The sequence below is a fragment of the Pyxicephalus adspersus genome, chromosome 11 (assembly GCF_032062135.1).
Source record: "Pyxicephalus adspersus chromosome 11, UCB_Pads_2.0, whole genome shotgun sequence".
Lineage (NCBI taxonomy): Eukaryota > Metazoa > Chordata > Amphibia > Anura > Pyxicephalidae > Pyxicephalus > Pyxicephalus adspersus.
The window spans coordinates 22,595,040-22,613,051 of NC_092868.1; the positions used below are offsets into that span (position 1 = coordinate 22,595,040).

General features: G+C 42.9%; 1 protein-coding gene across 7 annotated transcripts in view; it reads left to right on the top strand.

Moving 5' to 3' along the window:
• LOC140340634 (protein kinase C and casein kinase substrate in neurons protein 1-like) overlaps positions 1-18,012 on the top strand; it is a 285,664-nt gene that overhangs the window by 197,429 nt on the left and 70,223 nt on the right. For all 7 annotated transcript variants that reach the window (XM_072425940.1, XM_072425943.1, XM_072425941.1 and 4 more), the window contains one exon: positions 12,767-12,887. In XM_072425940.1, the coding sequence (XP_072282041.1) occupies positions 12,767-12,887 (121 nt within the window). The remainder of the gene's footprint in view (positions 1-12,766; positions 12,888-18,012) is intronic.

Genomic DNA, 18,012 nt, shown 5'->3' on the forward strand with positions numbered 1-18,012 from the left:
GCCTAATGCTGCTGCTGCCGCCACCTCCAAACTCTGTCATTGTGCCACTCTGTGGTCTCCGCCTTTTGCTGCTGCTGCCGCCATCTTCAGACTCTGTCATTGTGCTACTCTGTGGCTTACTCATGCTGCTGCCACCTCCACACTCGGTCATTGTGCCACTCTGTGGCCTCCTGAATCTGCTGCCAGCTCCACACTCTGTCATTATGCCACTCTGTGGCCTCGGCCCGATGCTGCTGCTGCTGCCGCCACATCAGTCACCCTCTCCACTCTGTCGGGGGGGGGGCTCTACTTGTATAAGTGGTTAATAGAACAGGTTCTGTAGACATCTATGTGGAATCAGCTGACGAGGGTGTAAAAGGAGTGTGCTTCTTCTTGACGCTAACATGGACCTGTAGAGCTGAGTTCATACTTGAGTCAGTTTGGCCCCGTGACTGCCCAAATAAGTGAAGTGTGCAGTTATTCTAATAGCGACGCCTGTCATCTGCATGTCATACTGACTCACAGTATTATTTCACTACCACAGCAGACTCCCTATGCGTGTTACTGCAAGGCACAGTATTCTACTCCACTATCAAGGCTCTCTGCAGCCCGGAAATAGCCATTTTTTAACGCTATTCACGGCAAATAAATTCGGATCAAAGCGAATCTTTTCGGAAAATTTGGCGAACCGGCCAAATCAAATTTTTGAGAAATTCGCTCATCTCTAAATATATTATATTATATAAATATAATTATTATACCCAGTACGTAATCCTAAGGATTACAGGCTCACAATATAAACAAAACTTTCTATGCAAAAAAAAAGGATCACTTTTTGCATCAGAAAACTGACAGAATTAGAACGCTAGAGTGGTTTATTAAAGAAAACAAGGTGAAACATAAAGTATACTTGAAAACAAGGTTGTTAGTAGGTAACCCATGTAATGATTTAATAATGGTTAGTACATAATTACAAAAGAGCAAACAATGCGATAATAATATAGACACTCATAAGACTGCAATCAGGAATATCTTATAGCTACCTGCTAAGATGTTATTGGGTATTTCAGGGGACTGCTTCCTTCAGAAAAGGACTCCATAACAGCTTACCTCAGAAAGGCCTAAGAGCAAGCAAGCGACCTCCATTCTCTCAGTTCCCATTTTTTTATAGTAAATTCCCATTAGGAATCATTGGCGCTCTTGGATTGGTTACTGCGTATGATCTGTAGGATGACACACCTCCCCTAGACTGGGATTGGTTAATGCATTTAAATGGACCTCCCAGCTTAATTTGATATGGGAATCTGGAGCTGGAATCTAAGTTTAGGGTTCAACAAAAGGTCCAGCTGGGTCATCACCCCAACCCATCTGTCCAGTTATTCATCCATCTTCTGCTAACTAAAGCTACGTACACACGTCAGATTTTTATCGCCCGATAATCGGCATCGGCCAATTATCGGGCGAAAATCTGCCGTGTGTACAGTCGGTGTCGTCCATCGTCCGGACGACCGACCTGCCGGATCCACGGACGATGGACGACAGCCGATCGTAATGAAAGTGAAGGGGAGAGCACGCAGCAGGGTGCCGCTCCGTCGCTCTCCCCCTCCCCTCTCCATAGAGCATGAACGGTGCTGTATGTACAGCACCGTTCATGCATCGTGCACTCCCTTGTCGTTGGAAAGGATCGTGAAAGATCCTTTCCAACGACAAAAATTGGCAGTGTGTACGCAGCTTAAGGCTTGATGGATTTATTACCCCTTGAGAGTCCTACTGGTAATCAGTTTGTTATGGGAACTAGATCTTGCTTACTGGCATCTGTTTTATTATCTGTTTGGTAATTGTTCCTTGGGTGCGGTTCTTTAATAACCACTAATTAGGCATCCCCTAGGTGATACAGATAGCCAGAACAAGGAAAAACAGGTTCCCATATTTAAACACAACATTCATACACATATACACCCATATACACATACATTATATATACATATATATCCATCCACATATATCTAAAAATATCTATAAACAATCTTGAGGTGCAACAGTAGGCAAACTTTAATGAGCACTAGGCCATTTCAGAGGTGGGCAGGAGCACACTAGGCCGGACTCTGAGTCCTGTCCTAATGGCTCCGCTCCCCACCAGGAACGCCCCCTGAACTGAAATCCCTCTCCTCTGTATGCATTGTGGCTGGCCGAGATTAGGCTGGATCGGCCAGGGGGAGTTAGGCCAGAACGAACTACCAGCTAGGCCGTACTGGCCTAAAGGCCGGAGTTTGATGACCTCTGCTCTACAGTTAACCATTTCATATTCACCAATGTCTCCAATAGCAACAGCTTCTACATTGTCGACATAGGTGATGGCCTCAACCTGTTTCTCTTTTGTCCCTTCATTCTCTTTATCTTCAGACTCCACAGTAATACTTTCAGCAGTCTGAACGTTACATTAAACAGGAACACTTATTTCAGCCTGCCCCTCTTCACCAGATTCCACTGTAGTTGGGACATCAACTTTAGATTCCTCTGCCACAAAAGAAACTGAAATAGATACAACAGTAATTTCTTCTACTACTTCTGTCCCACCACTGTCTAAAGTTTCTTCAACCACTTTGACCTCAGCAGAATTTTGTAAATCTTTACCTGATTTATCAAAAGCTGCATCTGAAACAAGACTGGCACTTTTTTTTCTCTTCAGCTGCTATGGAGGAACATTCCGTCTCTTGATCATTAACAGTATTTGTTTACTCCAAGGTAGGCACACAAAATTTTCCTCCCAGTTCTGTGCTGCCAGTTGCTGCACCACCTCAGTCAGCATTTTTCTATTCACTGCTGCCATTCATGTCATCCACTTCATGATGCAAACTAGCAATAAAGTCTACCTTCCTACCACTTCTGGCACCACAGACCACAGCAACAGTGCTGGCACACAAAACATCTTGGTTTGGCCCTTCTACGTTTAATCACAAATTTCATATATTTGCATTACACACTTCGGGGTGGCATTGACGATGCACTACACCCAGCTCAAGATGCCAGCTACCAATGTGGTTCTCACTCCGTCTCAAAGCCCACAGCCTCCTGCTGTTGCTGCTGCTGCCTGTCAGTACTCTGTTCACTAAAATTGTACACTTCTGGGTGGCATTGATGAAGCACTACACCCATCTCTCCATGACTCTTACCAATGTGGTCTCCCTGGCGAAAGCTGACCGGAGGCCACACATTGCTGCTGCTCTTGCTGACCCACGCTCCGTCTCTGGTCCTCCATCCTTTTGCCTGATGTCACCACACTACTTGTCCACAACTTTATGGGTGGCATTCCTAACACATGTCATCCAGGTCATAAAGACAGCTAGCAATTAATATTATTATTAAACAGGATTTATATAGCGTAAACACATTATGCAGCTATATAAAATAAAAAGGGGTGCATACATTAAATAGCAACGCGTTGTCCTGCTGTTTTGACAGCAGAGACTGTTGCTAGTGGGTTGAGTTCACCCTTTCTCAATGTCCTAATGTTTATGCTGCCTTCTGAATGCTGTCAATCACGCAAAAATCCTATTTGCCTGCTGTCACTTTGCCTGCCATTTTCTGGAAAACCACAAGGTCTTTTGGAAGTTGTCACTGTTCTTCTACACTTACCTAGCAAATTTGGTGGTTCTAACATGTATAGGGGCTTTGTTTTTAAATAAAATTCGCGGAACCGATTCACTGAAATTTTGCAAACCCACCAGAAATTCGAAGAAATTTTCGCGAGACTGTCAGAGGCCTTTTCGCTCATCCCTACAGTGGTCCTCGCTCAGGGCCCTCTGCCTCTATCTACTTTGAGGCCTTTATCACTTGTAACGGAGCTGTGTAACCGGCTAATTTTTGGACCAGAGGAACCCCCTCGGGGCTCTCTGCCTCTATCTACTGTGAGGCCTATATAACTTGTAACAGAGCTGTGTAACTGGCTATATTTTTGACTGAAAGACCCCCCTCAGGGCCCTCTGCCTCCACTCTGTAGCCTGTGTATGGCTTGTAACGGAGCGGTGAAACCTGGCAGCTAATTTTTGGATGAGAAGAACCCCCTCAGGGCCCTCTCTGCCTCTACTCGGAGGCCTGTATAAAATCTGGCATGTTCCCTTAACCACCCTTAAATGGCCTTGCCAGCAACATAAAAAAGCCTTCCTGATTTTTTTCTTGCCTTGTAGAGTGTTGTGCAGAGCTGTGGGAGTCTTGACATGTCTTTTTAAATGTATTTGTAGACTGTAGAAGCTCTACACAGTCCTGAAAATTACCCCAAATTTTCCTCCCATTGACTTTAACCCCCCCCCCCCCCCCTCCTAGCATTCTAATTCTGTCAGTTTTTTTATGCAAAAGTGATGCTATTTTTTTTGCATAGAAATTTTTGTTTATATTGTGGGCCTGAAATTCTTAGGAATAACTCCCGGGTATAATAATTACATTTATTTATTATCATCATAGAATCATAAATTATAATATAATACATAATTATAAATCATTATTATAAAAAATAATGAAATATTGGACCACAACAATGTAATTTATCAAAAAAAAACTGAAATTTTCCAAACAAGGGTGCAATATTATTGATAATTAATAATATAAATTATATGGAGATTTTAGAAAAAAAAATATTTACATTTTTAGTAGACATCCCGGGTGTGGTAGATTTTAAAGCAGGGTGCTGCACAAAGCCCAACATCACAGTCAGGACAGTAGAGCCTGGTTTCCTTATATTTCTTCCTTCCTCTGTCATCGGTCTTTGAGCAGCAAACCATGCACATCCTTGTAGGTGCTGCCTTTTTCTGGGTTGGTGGGATGTATTCAACGAAGTGACGACCGGTCAGGCGTTCTGGGTTGACGGTGGAAGCACGACGTCCAGGTCTATTCATAGCCACTGATGGTGTTTGGTGGTTCTTGACTATGGATTTGGAAACTTGCAAAATGAAGTCTGAATGATTCACAGGCCTCCGTTTTTTTTTTTTTTGTACAGAACATAGGCATTCCATAGGCACTGCTCAACTAGTGGCCTGAAAATCTTCTTGTAGTACTTTCCTCATCACTGGGTAGAATGTCATGGCTTGGTCAGCTCTGTCGACACTTCCCATGGTGTTGTTGTAGTCAATCACCACCTGTGGCTTTATCACTTATTTCCCACGTTTTGTGTGTACCAGAACAGTGGAGGCATCATGGACAGTACTCATCAGACACACATCTTTCCTGTCACACCATCTCAGGGCCATCATCCTTCCTTTCTGCCAGGCAACAATTTCTCCTGTCTTCAGTTTCCCTTTTACAAACAGTGATGGCAGGTTGCGCCGGTTAGCCCTAACGGTTCTATAGGCATCTGTTCTGTGTTGCAGAAGGAACTCATAAAGCTCAGGAGAGGTGTAGAAATTGTCAGTTATGACACAATAGCCCTGATCTAGCAATGGCTCGGAGCACTTCTGCACAGGTTTACCCACAACTCCCTGCAGGATCACCAAGCCCAAAAACAGCCAAATGTCATCCTTGGTCACAGGTTCCCACTTTCTGCTTCTTGCAAACCTCAGGTGTGGAGCACCTTGTTGTTGTCCAGCGTACCTGCATAAAACAAAAAAAAAATGTATTTTAGGATATGTTCTTTTATAGCGTCAAGGTAATATGTTAGCAAACAAAGAGCAGCATATATGTTTATAAAAACATTTAGCAAAAAATTTTAAAAAGTTAGCAAACACAAGAGCGGCTTACCTGTTTGTCTCTGCAACAATTTTTTCGATAACTTCATCGGTCAAAAACAACTTCAGGTATGCCAAGGGGTCTTCGCATTCAGCCTAAATTTTCATCACAGTTGCGCCGGTGAATGGAAATCTTGGCGGTGCTGCCTGGTCCGCATCAAGGTCAATAGGACACCATGTGCGCACAGCACTGACCTCAGGTCCAGAATCGTCGCTCAGTTCACTTTCGCTGTCTGATGACAAATTTCCTGGTGAATCACTATCGCTCGATTCCACAAAGGACTCCAAATCGCTATTGCTGTGTTCAAATTCCTCCAGATTACATAGTAATCTGCTTTTAAATTTCCCGCCCCCAGAATCCATCACTTCATCGCATCACCCGGAAGATGTCACACATCTTGCCGGGTGATGCGGTGGGGATGTCCCCGCCCTACTCACTCCCTGGCTCGCATCACCCGGAGGCTGATCTCTTCTGCCCGCTCGATGTGTGGCATCTGTGTCCCCTGTAGGACCGGCAGCTGATTGCTAAGGGTCTCTCTCTGTGTAGCCACAGCTCCGATCTTCTGATTGGGGGGCATGGCTCACAGTTTGAGCCGGCGATGGGCTGGGAGACTAGTCACGCCCAATCAGCTGGTAGTATGCATTCTAAAGGATTTTCACAAAGGACACTGGCAACAGTAGCGCCGGCGGCCCTGCTTACACTACACGTTTTTAAAAAGAAATGTAAAAGTTCCTACTGCGTTTATATGCACTTTAATTAACGTTTTAAAGCTTTCCTTTAAAACGCTGGAAAATGTCTATGCTGCGTTTTCCCGCATTTTTAAGGTGTTTATGTTAAATGCTTATAAATGTGGGAAAACGCCCAATTGAAATCAATGGAAGCATTTACCCACGTTTTAGGGCATTTTTCAGAGTTAACCTCGCAATTTAATTTTTTTAACATTGCAAGCAATAATGCTCATAAATGTGTCAGGAAACATCCTGGTGTAGATTGGCCTATTGTAATGCATGGGAATTTCAAACATGGGCTTCAGGTTAAATGTTGGGGAAAACTTCTGTGTAGTCTTAAAGCTAGTGACAGTGTGACAGCTAGAGCCCAACCAGTGGGCGCGTGGGCAGCTCTCCTCACACTGCTTACATGGGAGCTGCTTAGAATGGAAAAGTAATGCATATAAGATTTACACTTCTCTGCCATTCCCAGCAGCTGTGCCACCTGACAGCCCACCAGCTCTCACACTACTCTGCTATTCTCAGCTAGAATACTGACAGGGGGCAAAGCTGCTGAGAGTAATAGAGTAGTGTAAGTTACATATACTGGGCCGCTGCAAAATGTTATACTATGTGACCGGGCCCTGCTGTCAGAAAGTTTGGGGACCACTGGGTTGGAGACCTTAGGCTGTGGGTGAAGAAGAAGGTCAGGAGTAGATAACAAGGTAAATAGTGCCATACAACATAGCCACTTGCATACATTTAATGTATGTTTTATTTTTCATGGATTCAAGCTAACACAGCCAGCTCCACTAGGGAAACTGACATTCGAATAGTGAGAATAAATATTTATATTAAATTTAATGTTAGAATTTAGGTCCACTTTATGTAAACATACACCAAATTGTGTTCTACACGTTTTGCCTTTTCTTCTTGCTACTGGGGTTGACTTTACTTTTGAGGTGAAGCCATAGATTTTGCCTCCTGATATTCTGAAGCAGTACCTTGATGAAATACTTTTCCCAAACTATAGTAAAGCAATTGCTTCCTAGGTTAAATCACACAGGGATCACTAAGCAGGTCCTAAAATAAAGCACTGTACGTATATGTGCACTGCCACAGCAGGGTAGGGCAGGGTACAGTCAAAAGAGAGCAAAAACAAAAGATTTTTGCACTGCTTACATGTTCATAAATTACCAGTATGCTAGCAAGTACTAATAGAGCCCCCAAACCCTTCTTTCAGGACACTAAAAAACTAGCTTCCAACTCACTCACTCCAGAGAATTATTTTAGGCTTTGGTTCATTTTCAGGGCACTCGGACCACTTTTATTCACAAAAACATCAACAGAAACCAAATTCCTATGTTTCCCTCTCAGGGTATCAGTGTCCTCACAGTATGAGAGGAAAAAACACAAATTTATGTTCATGGCTTGCTCTATCTCTCTCTTGGTCCTACAGACCTACATTTTGGGGGACTTCCTGAGCCCTCCCAGCATACAGGCTTTACACAGCCTATCCACCTAAGCCAACTTGTCTAACGCTGAGACCACCCTTCTCCAGTCTCAAGAACAGGTTCAGTTTAATTATTGTTTGCCAGGTATACAGAACCATCCTCAATTTCTGGCCTGGACAAGGGTGGGGTGCCTGGCTCACCCATTCCTTCCAGGGCATTCCGGGCCTGGATCCCAAAAAAAGAGCTGCAAAAGAGCAGCAATATAATGGCGCATGGCCCTATTTAAGCCCTTTAATTCCCTTTCCAAATAACGTTGAGGTTAATGATTTAGCATCATATATTTCCTCCCCCCCACTCTAGATTACCACCCTGGGGGTGATCTATCATGGGACGAGGTGACAGACAAACTCCCTTTTCTAGCTCTGGTTGCCTAACCATTGTCACCCACCGGTTAACGTCTCTTCTGTACAGTCTACTGTTAATGGCAAGAGTCTCTGCAAATTTCTTCCCTTCATCACTAGCGTCTACCACACACGCTTTATCTAAACTTTTTGGCAACATTTCTGGATATGCATTACTCCACTGAAAACCAGTCATGTTCATTGTGGCCTCATTTTGCAGTTTGTGAATATTGGTTATTTTCCCAAGCACATCAACATCAACATTTGCACTAGAACTGTCTTTACTACAATTATCAGTTGTGTGTGCTACATTTATCAGTACAGTGTTTAATATGTTCTCCAAAGTAGCACAATTTATCGACACTTTCACCATTTGTGCAGTCTCTGAGCCCTCTGGTCTGGAATCCACAGACATACTTTTTTTGCATTTTTTCTATTCAGAATGTATCTGCTAATTAGTTTACCTCATCCTGGGAAAAAGTTTCCTGTCCCTTTATGCCAGTCTGTACCTTACTTTTTAGACCAACATAATTGTTGCCCTTTTCACTCTGCTGACTTGAGAACATACCACTGCAGGTTTGCTGATGATTTATATCCGGCTTGTGGATGTATCCCTTTGCAGTGATCTTCTGGGTTGAACTGGGTTCCAGATGGGCCTGTGCTGGTTGCCCATAGCAACAGCATTGTCATTACGCTGTTTAGAGAACACAAAACTCCAGGACCTCATATGACTCCTATGATCTTCCACTGAGAAGGACTCGTCCTTAAGCCCCAGTTTTCTAGTGCAGGAAACAGTCTTAGTCTTTGCAGCCAAAACAGATTGTTGCAACTGAGCTGCAATGAATAGAGTGCAGTGAGACTCTTTAAACTGCTCATCATTTAACAACCCCTTCAGGGCTAGTGTGAGTTTAGAGAAACCAAGCAATTCTAAATGAAGCATTAGTGCAAACACATACATGCACAGATTCACTGTCTCTTCAAATTTGTTCATATTCTAAAGCAATAAAAACACAGCCTATTTCTTTTATATTTACTATCTGTAATGACAGGCAAATATGCAAAAAAAAAGTTACAAAGCAAGGCATACAAGCAAAAAATCTATGAAAATCAAAGAAAAACAAATGACTGAAAGATTTATGAAAGTTCTTTACCTGCTCCAGGCTTCGGACAAAAAGATCTGTAACACACCCAATCCCCACAGATATGAACCTAAGTAATGGGGCCACCCGGGTTTTTGGCCATCCACGAAAGCCATGCAAGTACTCATTCATATTTAAGCAAGATAGCAGATGATAGCTGATCATCCATGTGAACCTAGCCTTGCATACCATCTGGGATCAAATTAGAGTTGGCATCCATTTGCCTGCCAAATACTAAGTTAGAGGTCCTGGACATCGTCTCCTTAATTTCCTTAGTCACAATCTGCAGAGCAGCCTCATGGCCAAATTCACATACATTTCTGTCCTATTACCATATATAGCTGATGGTCTAAATATCTGTGGAATTTAGTAATGAGGTGTTATATCCAGCTACAGATTTAATAAAATGTATATTCTTCTGGCACCCTACAATGTGTTGGTATCAAAAAATATCAAAATATGGGACTTTCACGGCAGTTGGATCCTTTAAAATTATTGCATTTTATTTACATCACTTTAAAAGAAGTTTATACATCTCTCTCCCCATATACAATTCAGGGGAAGTTATATAACATCATAACATGCAAAGGCTGAGTATATTGGACACATTACATATGTAGGGATTATCTGACGTGTTTAGCAGACAGGGTCCGCTTCCTCAGGCATGTAATTAGTACAAGCAAACAAGGTGTATCAGCACTACAATGCAATACAAAAGAGTGATTGGTATAAATAACTGCATGCATATTTTTATACAATATTTTTAAAAAATAACCTTATATAAATATACATACCAAAAGGTTATTCAACTACAAGTGCACTTTCCCCACCTGGTATGGAGGCAGGTATAAAGCAGGGTTAAAACCACAACAACAGAGATAGAGGTATCCCAAATTCATCATCCACCATATTGTTCAATTTGTAGTGTTTGTCCCTTGAAGTTTTCAAAAATTTGCCATTCAAACATCTATTTGGCTACTATGTTTAGGAAGGAGTATATACAGAAGATATCATTAGTATAGGGCTTAGACAGAAATCAGATATGTCACTAAATCAGGTATGTTACTGGATATATCAATATATGTATCCAAAATAGGGATACAAAAAAAAAGTTTCACATAAAGGGCATTGTTTGTATCAGTTACTAGATATATCAAGATATATATCCAAAAAGGAGGTACAAAAAGTTTCACGCAGAGGGTGTAAATAATATAGCTCATAAATAGAGATCAAAAAGATCTAAGTAGGCATATAGCTGGATATATAAGTATATAAATGCAAAGTATGTACATATGTATACAAAGGAAGGAAGTTATGGCTCAAAATGTAAGTTTTTGTACCCAAACAAATGCATCCCATTCTCTGATTTCAATGTGTTACTAATATTTCCCACACTCTGCCACAAAATGGTCACAAACACAGAAAGTTTGGGGGGTGGTGTTTTAGTGGTGTGATCACCACTTGGGATCAGGAACAAATTGATAAAAATGGGTCACCAATCTAGGGTTGGTTTATTTTAACATATTACTCCTCACTAGTGGCAGACAGTACAGATTTGTATTGACAATTAGACCTGATGTTCTGAAAATTCTTTCAGACATGACACTGGTCATGACATGAGTGTGCTGGTGCCGAGTCTAGAATAGGGGCTGAGGATTGATGCAGTTGGGGCACTGGTATACACCTTACAGGAAAAAGCTATCCTGAGGTTGCTGCACAATGTTTGTTCATAATAGCTCTGTTGTGCTGCCTTTTTTTGTGCCAAATTTGTTGACATAGTGAGAGTATAAGAATGTGGCTATCTAGTAGTATTTTCTCTATTTGATGTCAGCAATGCACTTGTCACTGCAAAAAACAAGCCAGCATACAGTTTCCAATGATTGCCGAGGTAGACTCAGAATCTGCTGCCCCTGTGAGCCTTCATCCTAATCCTCAGCATGGCCATGTCCATGTCTACTGGACTAGTTACCTGTATCACCTCCTAGTAGTATACCTGACAGTTCCTCCCAGAAGACCGCCTCCTCCTTTTAATGTAGTCCACATGAATCTCTCTATCCCCTTCTGCAGTGTGTGCTCCCTATAAATGTCTCAAACCCTATTAAGACCTATAGAGTTGTGAAGCAAAAGATGGGAGTCTTCCTCTACGTCCCCATGCTTCATTAAGTCCCCCCATGCTTCATTAAATCCAGCATGTCTTCTAACATAAAATGAGTGGGATGAAATCAGTGATACTGCTATTGTCTCAAAAAATGTTGTTGCCTCCTCCATGGGCTTTGAAATCCAACACACTTCTATAATAATCTGTCACTGCCCTTTGCCAAAGCAACCCAAGCTCCCTGTCTTTGCACTGTGATTCTTCTGGCAGACAGTTACAGTTTTCCTTTGCTCCTATGGTCTAACATATAATGCTGAATTCCATTCAAGTGGGCATGTCACTGATTATTTTGTGGAATGAGGGATCACTATGTTCAGTACATGTTTGAGTGTTACAGAAATGATCATGAAAGATCCTTTTCAGTGACAGAGATTTGATGTCTGTATGGGACCTAAAAATGGGTGCATAAAGGTGATTGTGCTAGAATATTTTTTTCAAATTAACAACAAACAACAACGAATAGCAAGCCATCACAGATCAAAGGGAACATAGTCTAGCATGGTGCAGCATGTAGAAGCAAATACTGATCACACAGTACTAATATTTGCGTGACCAAATCTGTTGCATAGGTGTTTGATATTCTGTCATTGGAAATGATCTTTTATGATGTTTTCAGCAACACTAGAAAGAAACAAGTGTTGTATACACGGCGCTGTTCAGTTCCATGTAAATAAGGAAGGACCAGGTCTTGTTAAACTTGATAAATACAAGGCAGGGGATCCAGGGAATATACCAGGCAACACCTGTGATGAAGCAATAATATACAATTTACAGTGGATTTACATTTCAGATGGTAAACTTTTAATTAAGGGGACTGACTAAATGATCAGAAAACTTAGTATACATGTGCCTAAATTACATTTTCTGCAAGTTCATATGAACACCTGTTGATTCTAAATACAATATCCTTGTAACTGTTTGTGAACTACACAACCCTATCTACCTATGTGATGAGAGTGAGAAGAGAATGAGATTCTGTGCAGTCCTAATCAAATGACATCCCGGGGTGACAATGCAGTTTAGTACAGTAGATAAACCTGGTCATCTCTGGACAATTAGTGTGTCACTGGAAGACAAATATAAAAGAGAAAGACCTTTAAAAAAACAACAGAATACATATGCTGTAATGTGACTGTGGGAATTATTTTAAAGTTGGCATCTATTACAGGTTTGATATTCGCATAAACAATAACTGACTTTGTTGTATTTCCAGCATTATGACTGTCTATGGTGACTTAAACCAGGCCATTATGGCTGTCAATGAACAGGAAGATTTGAAGGGGTGGAGGAACAGGCATGGCCCTGGGATGTTGATGAATTGGCCTCAAATAGAGGTGAGTTAATAATGTTTTATTTTTTTGGTGCTGTAAAATCAAATGTTGCAGCTTCTTTCACTACTTAATATAAACTGCCCAAAGTAATGTAAATGAAAAGGGACTGCTATGTACATTTCAATGATTTTTACAAAGCAAATATGGTAAATTGGTAAATTCGGGTAAACGAACGTCGAATTCGAACTCTATTAAAGTCAATAGGGTAAAAATTCAGGTTGTTTTTCGGGACTGTGTAGAGCTTCTACAGCCTATAAATACATTTAAAAAAAACATGTCAAGATTCCCTGAGCTCTGCACAATACCGTACAAGTAAAAAAAAAAAATAAGGAAGTCTTTTTTCTGTTGCTGGCAAGGCCATTTTATGGGGCGGTCAAGGGAACATGCTGGATTTTATACGTGTCTCCGAGTAGAGGCAGAGAGGGCCACAAGGGAGTTCCTCCGGTCCAAAAATTAGCCACCAGGTTTCACTGCACTGTTACAAGCCATACACAGGCTTCAGAGTACAGGCAGAGGTCCCTGAGGGGGGTCTTTCAGTCAAAAAATTAGCCAGCTACACAGCTCTGTTATAAGTTACAAGTTACAAGTGACAGGTGGCAGCAGCAGGAGGAGGAGGCGGTGGGCACTGAGACAGAGCGGGGACCACATTGGTAACTGGCATCTAGAGCTGGGTGTAGTGCATCATCAATTCCACCTGGATGGCTGTAATGCCATATTTAGAAATGGAGTACTGACAGGTGGCAACAGCAGGAGGAGGAGGCGGTTGGCTCTGAGACGGAGAGTGGACAGCATTGCTAACTGGCATCTAGAGCTGGGTACTGGGCAGGCGGCAGCAGTAATAGCATGAGGAGGAGGCGGTGGGCCCTAAGACGGAGCAAGGACGGCATTAGAGGTTGAGGCCATCTCCTATATGGAGAGTGTCGAAGCTGTAGCTATTGGAGACATGAATGGATGAATGAGATTCCAATCTGTTCCTACCTACTATGTAGCGAAACCACATGAAAGGGAACGGGTTTGGCAGAATCAGCGGGGAAAGAAGACCCTGTTGAGCTTGAGTCTAGTCTGGCATCTAGAGCTGGGTACTTGGCAGGTGGCAACAGTAAGAGCAGGAGGAGTAACATCCACAATACGTCTCAGGGCCCACCGCCACTGTAGGGACAGTGGGAATCTCATTCATCCCAATAGCTACACCTTCTACACTGTCAATTAAGGATGATGGCCTCAAGCTGTTGCAGTCCCCTACAAAGCAATGTCTCCCCTAGCTAAAGCTTCTACACTGTCCATATAGGTGATGGTCTCAACCACTATCGCCATCCTTGCTCCATCTCAGGGCCCACCGCCTCCTTCTCCCAGTGCCCAGCTCTAGATGGCAGTTAACAATGCTGTCCACACTCCGTCTCAGGGCCTGCCGCCTCCTCCTCATGCTGTTACTGATGCCGCCTGCCCAGTACCCAGCTCTGGATGCCAGTTACCAATGCTGTCCATGATCCGTCTCAGGGCCCACCGCCTCCTCCTTCTGCTGTTGCCACCTGTCAGTACTCCATTCCTAAATATGGCATTACATCAATCTAGGTGGCATTGATGATGCACTACACTCAGCTCTAGATGCCAGTTACCAATGCGGTCCCCACTCTGTCTCAGTGCCCTGCTATTCCTGCTGCACGCCCCAGGCTTGGTCAGTATGAGCCATCAGGATGCAGGTATACTTCCGGTGAGCCAGCTGATTCGAGTGGGTGGCATCTTTAACCCGGCAGCGCAGCTCGACGCGAAAGTGGAAGTGCATGTCAATCGCATCCAATTGGTGCAAATCTGCCAGTGTGGTGCTGTAAAAATTCCCTTCTATGATGTCCCAGCACACATTAGGAATTGGGTACTCTAGCACTTCACCAGCTTTGAATCCAACAGACATGGACATGTTGCATATCACCAGACATTTGAGGCTCAGCACCTTGGTGAGCCGAATAAACAGGTGGTCCAGGTTGGTTTTGTACATTTGCAGTGATTGCTCATGATACCTGATAACATCCTATATACACAAGTTAATGATGAGAACGTCGGGCTGAGGTCCATGTTGGAAGTTGGCCAGCACGCTCTCTATGTACTCCGAAGAGACACGGGTCAGGAAATAGAACCGTACAAGGTGGTGGTCAGTTCTGTAATGACGCACTTGGCGGTAAATTATGCCATTGTGCATTTCACCCAGAGATCCCCCAACGTGTCATTTGCAAATGACATCTCACTCTTCCCTTTCAGCTGCTGCTCAGTCCGAAACTCATCATTCTGCAGTATTTTCACAAGATCCTTGTTGACGGGTCTGTAAATGGAGTCTCCCAGGGCGGCCACATTCTTGTTGTGGAGAAGTCTCCGGACGTCTGCTGAGCTCATTAACTTCATGGCTCAATGTGGTCATCCAGGACCTCTCAGTTCCTGTTAAACATACCGATGTCTCCCATCTCATCCCCCCGACATACAGAGGGACTGCTGTCCCACTTCCCAGTTCCGGGGTAACATACACAGAAATTCAGTCCGATAAAGCGTAGTACCGATGGATGAAGCAGAAGACATGGCCTTCTACATTCAATCACAAATTTCAGATCACACACTTGCATTACACACTTTGGGGTGTCATTAAAGATGCACTACACCCAGCTCTAGATGCCAGTTACTAATGCCTTCCACACTCTGTCCCAGGGCCTGCTATCGAGTGAAAGCACATGAAAGGGAACGGGGCTTGGCGAAATCAGCGGGGAAAGAAAACCCTGTTGAGCTTGAGTCTAGTTTGGCATCTAGAGTTGGGTACTGGGCAGGCGGCAGCAGTAATAGCAGGAAGAGTAGGCGGTGGGCCCTGAGAAGTGTGGATGGCATTGTTAACTGGCATCTAGAGCTAGGTACAGGGAGGAGCAGACGGTGGGCCCTGAGACGAGCAGAGACGGCATTATTGTTTGAGGCCATCACCTATATGGACAGTGTAGAAGCTTTAGGTACTGGAGACATTGCTGTGTAGGGGACTGCCTTTTCCTATCTGCTAGCTGTAACTTTGTAAAATGCGGCATGGACAGCGTTGTTAACTGGCAGCTACAGCTGGGTATTGGGTACTGGGCAGGCGGCAGCAGTAACAGCAGGAGGGAAAGATGGTGGGCTCTGAGACAATGTGTATGGCATTAGTAACTGGCATCTAGAGTAGGGTACTGGGCAGGCGGCAGCATCAGTAACAGTAGAAGAATAAGGTGGTGGACCCTGAGACGAAGTTTGGATGGCATTAGTAACTGGCATCTAGAGTTGGGTACTGGGCAGGCAGCAGCATCAGTTACAGCAGGAGGAGGCATTTAGCACTGAGACGGAGTGTGGACGGCAATAGTATCTGGCATCTACAGTCGGTTACTGGGCAGGTGGCAGCATCAGTTAAAGCAGGAGGAGGAGGAGGCAGTGGGCTCTGAGACGGAGCGTGGACGGCATTAGTATCTGCCATCTACTGTTAGGTACTGGGCAGGCGGCAGCATCATTTACAGGAGGAGGAGGAGGTGGAGGTGGGCTCTGAGATGGAGCATGGATGGCATTAGTATCTGGCATCTAGCTCTGAGATGGAGCATGGATGGCATTAGTATCTGGCATCTACATTCGGGTACTGGGCAGGCGGCAGCATCATTTACAGCAGGAGGAGGCGGTGGACTCTGAGACGGAGCGTGGACGGCATTAGTATCTGGCATCTAGAGTTTGGTACTGGGAAGGCGGCAGCATCATTTACAGCAGGAGGAGGTGGAGGCGGTGGGCTCTGAGATGGAGTGTGGACGGCATTAATATCTGGCATCTAGAGTTTGGTACTAGGCAGGCAGCAGCATCAGTTACAGCAGGAGGAGGAGGAGGAAGCCGTGGGCTCTGAGACGGAGCGTGGACGGCATTAGTATCTGGCATCTAGAGTTTGGTACTGGGCAGGCGGCAGTATCATTTACAGCAGGAGGAGGAGGAGGTGGTGGGCTCTGAGACAAAGTGTGGACGGCGTTAGTATCTTGCATTTAGAGTTTGGCACTGGGAAGGTGGCAGCAGTAACATCAGGAGTATTAGGCGGTGGGCTCTGTGATGAAGCGTGGACCTCATTGGAGGTTGAGGACATCACCTCTATGGATTGTGTAGAAACTAGCTAATGGAGACATGAATGGATTACCGAAAATCACACTTTCCATACCTACTATCTAGTGAAAGCACATAAAAGGGAACGGGCTTGGTGGAATCCGCAGGGAAATACATACATTTTTTATCATTTGTGGATATCTAGCAAGTGCTATCACAGTTAAATATCTGTATTTGTTTCACATAAATACATACATTTTTTGGGTTTTAGGATACATACCAAGTGCTATCAAAATAAAATATCTGTATTTTTTGGAGAAAAATATATAATTTTTTTATGGCCTTTTGGATAGATACCAACTACCAAGTGCTTGCAAAAATAAAGATCTGTATTGTTTGTAGAGTAATACATCAATTTTTATGGCTTTAGTGATATATAGCAAAGTGGGATCAGAACTAAAGATCTGTATTTTCTGTACAGAAATATAGAATTTTTTATGGTCTTTTAGATCGATACCAAGTGGTACCAGAATTAAATATCTAGATTTTTGGCAGAGAAATATAAACATTTTTATGGCTTTGAAGATATATAGTAAAGTGGGATCAGAATGAAATGTCTGTATTTTTTGGAAAGAAATACCGAAGTTTTTATGGGTTTTAGGATAGATACCATGTGCTATCATAATAAAATATCTGTATTTTTTTTTTACATAAATACAGACATTTTTATGGATTTTTTCATAGATAGCAAGTGGTATCAGAATAAAATATCTGTATTTTTTTTACAGAAATACATACATTTTTCTGTTTATTTTGATAGATTACAAGAGTTATCATAATTTATGCTAGCTCTTGCAATTTATCAAAATAAACAGAACATTTTCTGTATTTCTGTAAAAAATTACAAATATTTCATTCTGATACCACTTACAATCTATCAAAATAAACAGCAACATTTCTGTATTTCTGTAAAAAAAAATACAGATATTTTATTCTGATACCACTTGCCATCTATCAAAAAAGCCATAAAAATTTCTGTATTTCTGTAAAATAAATACAG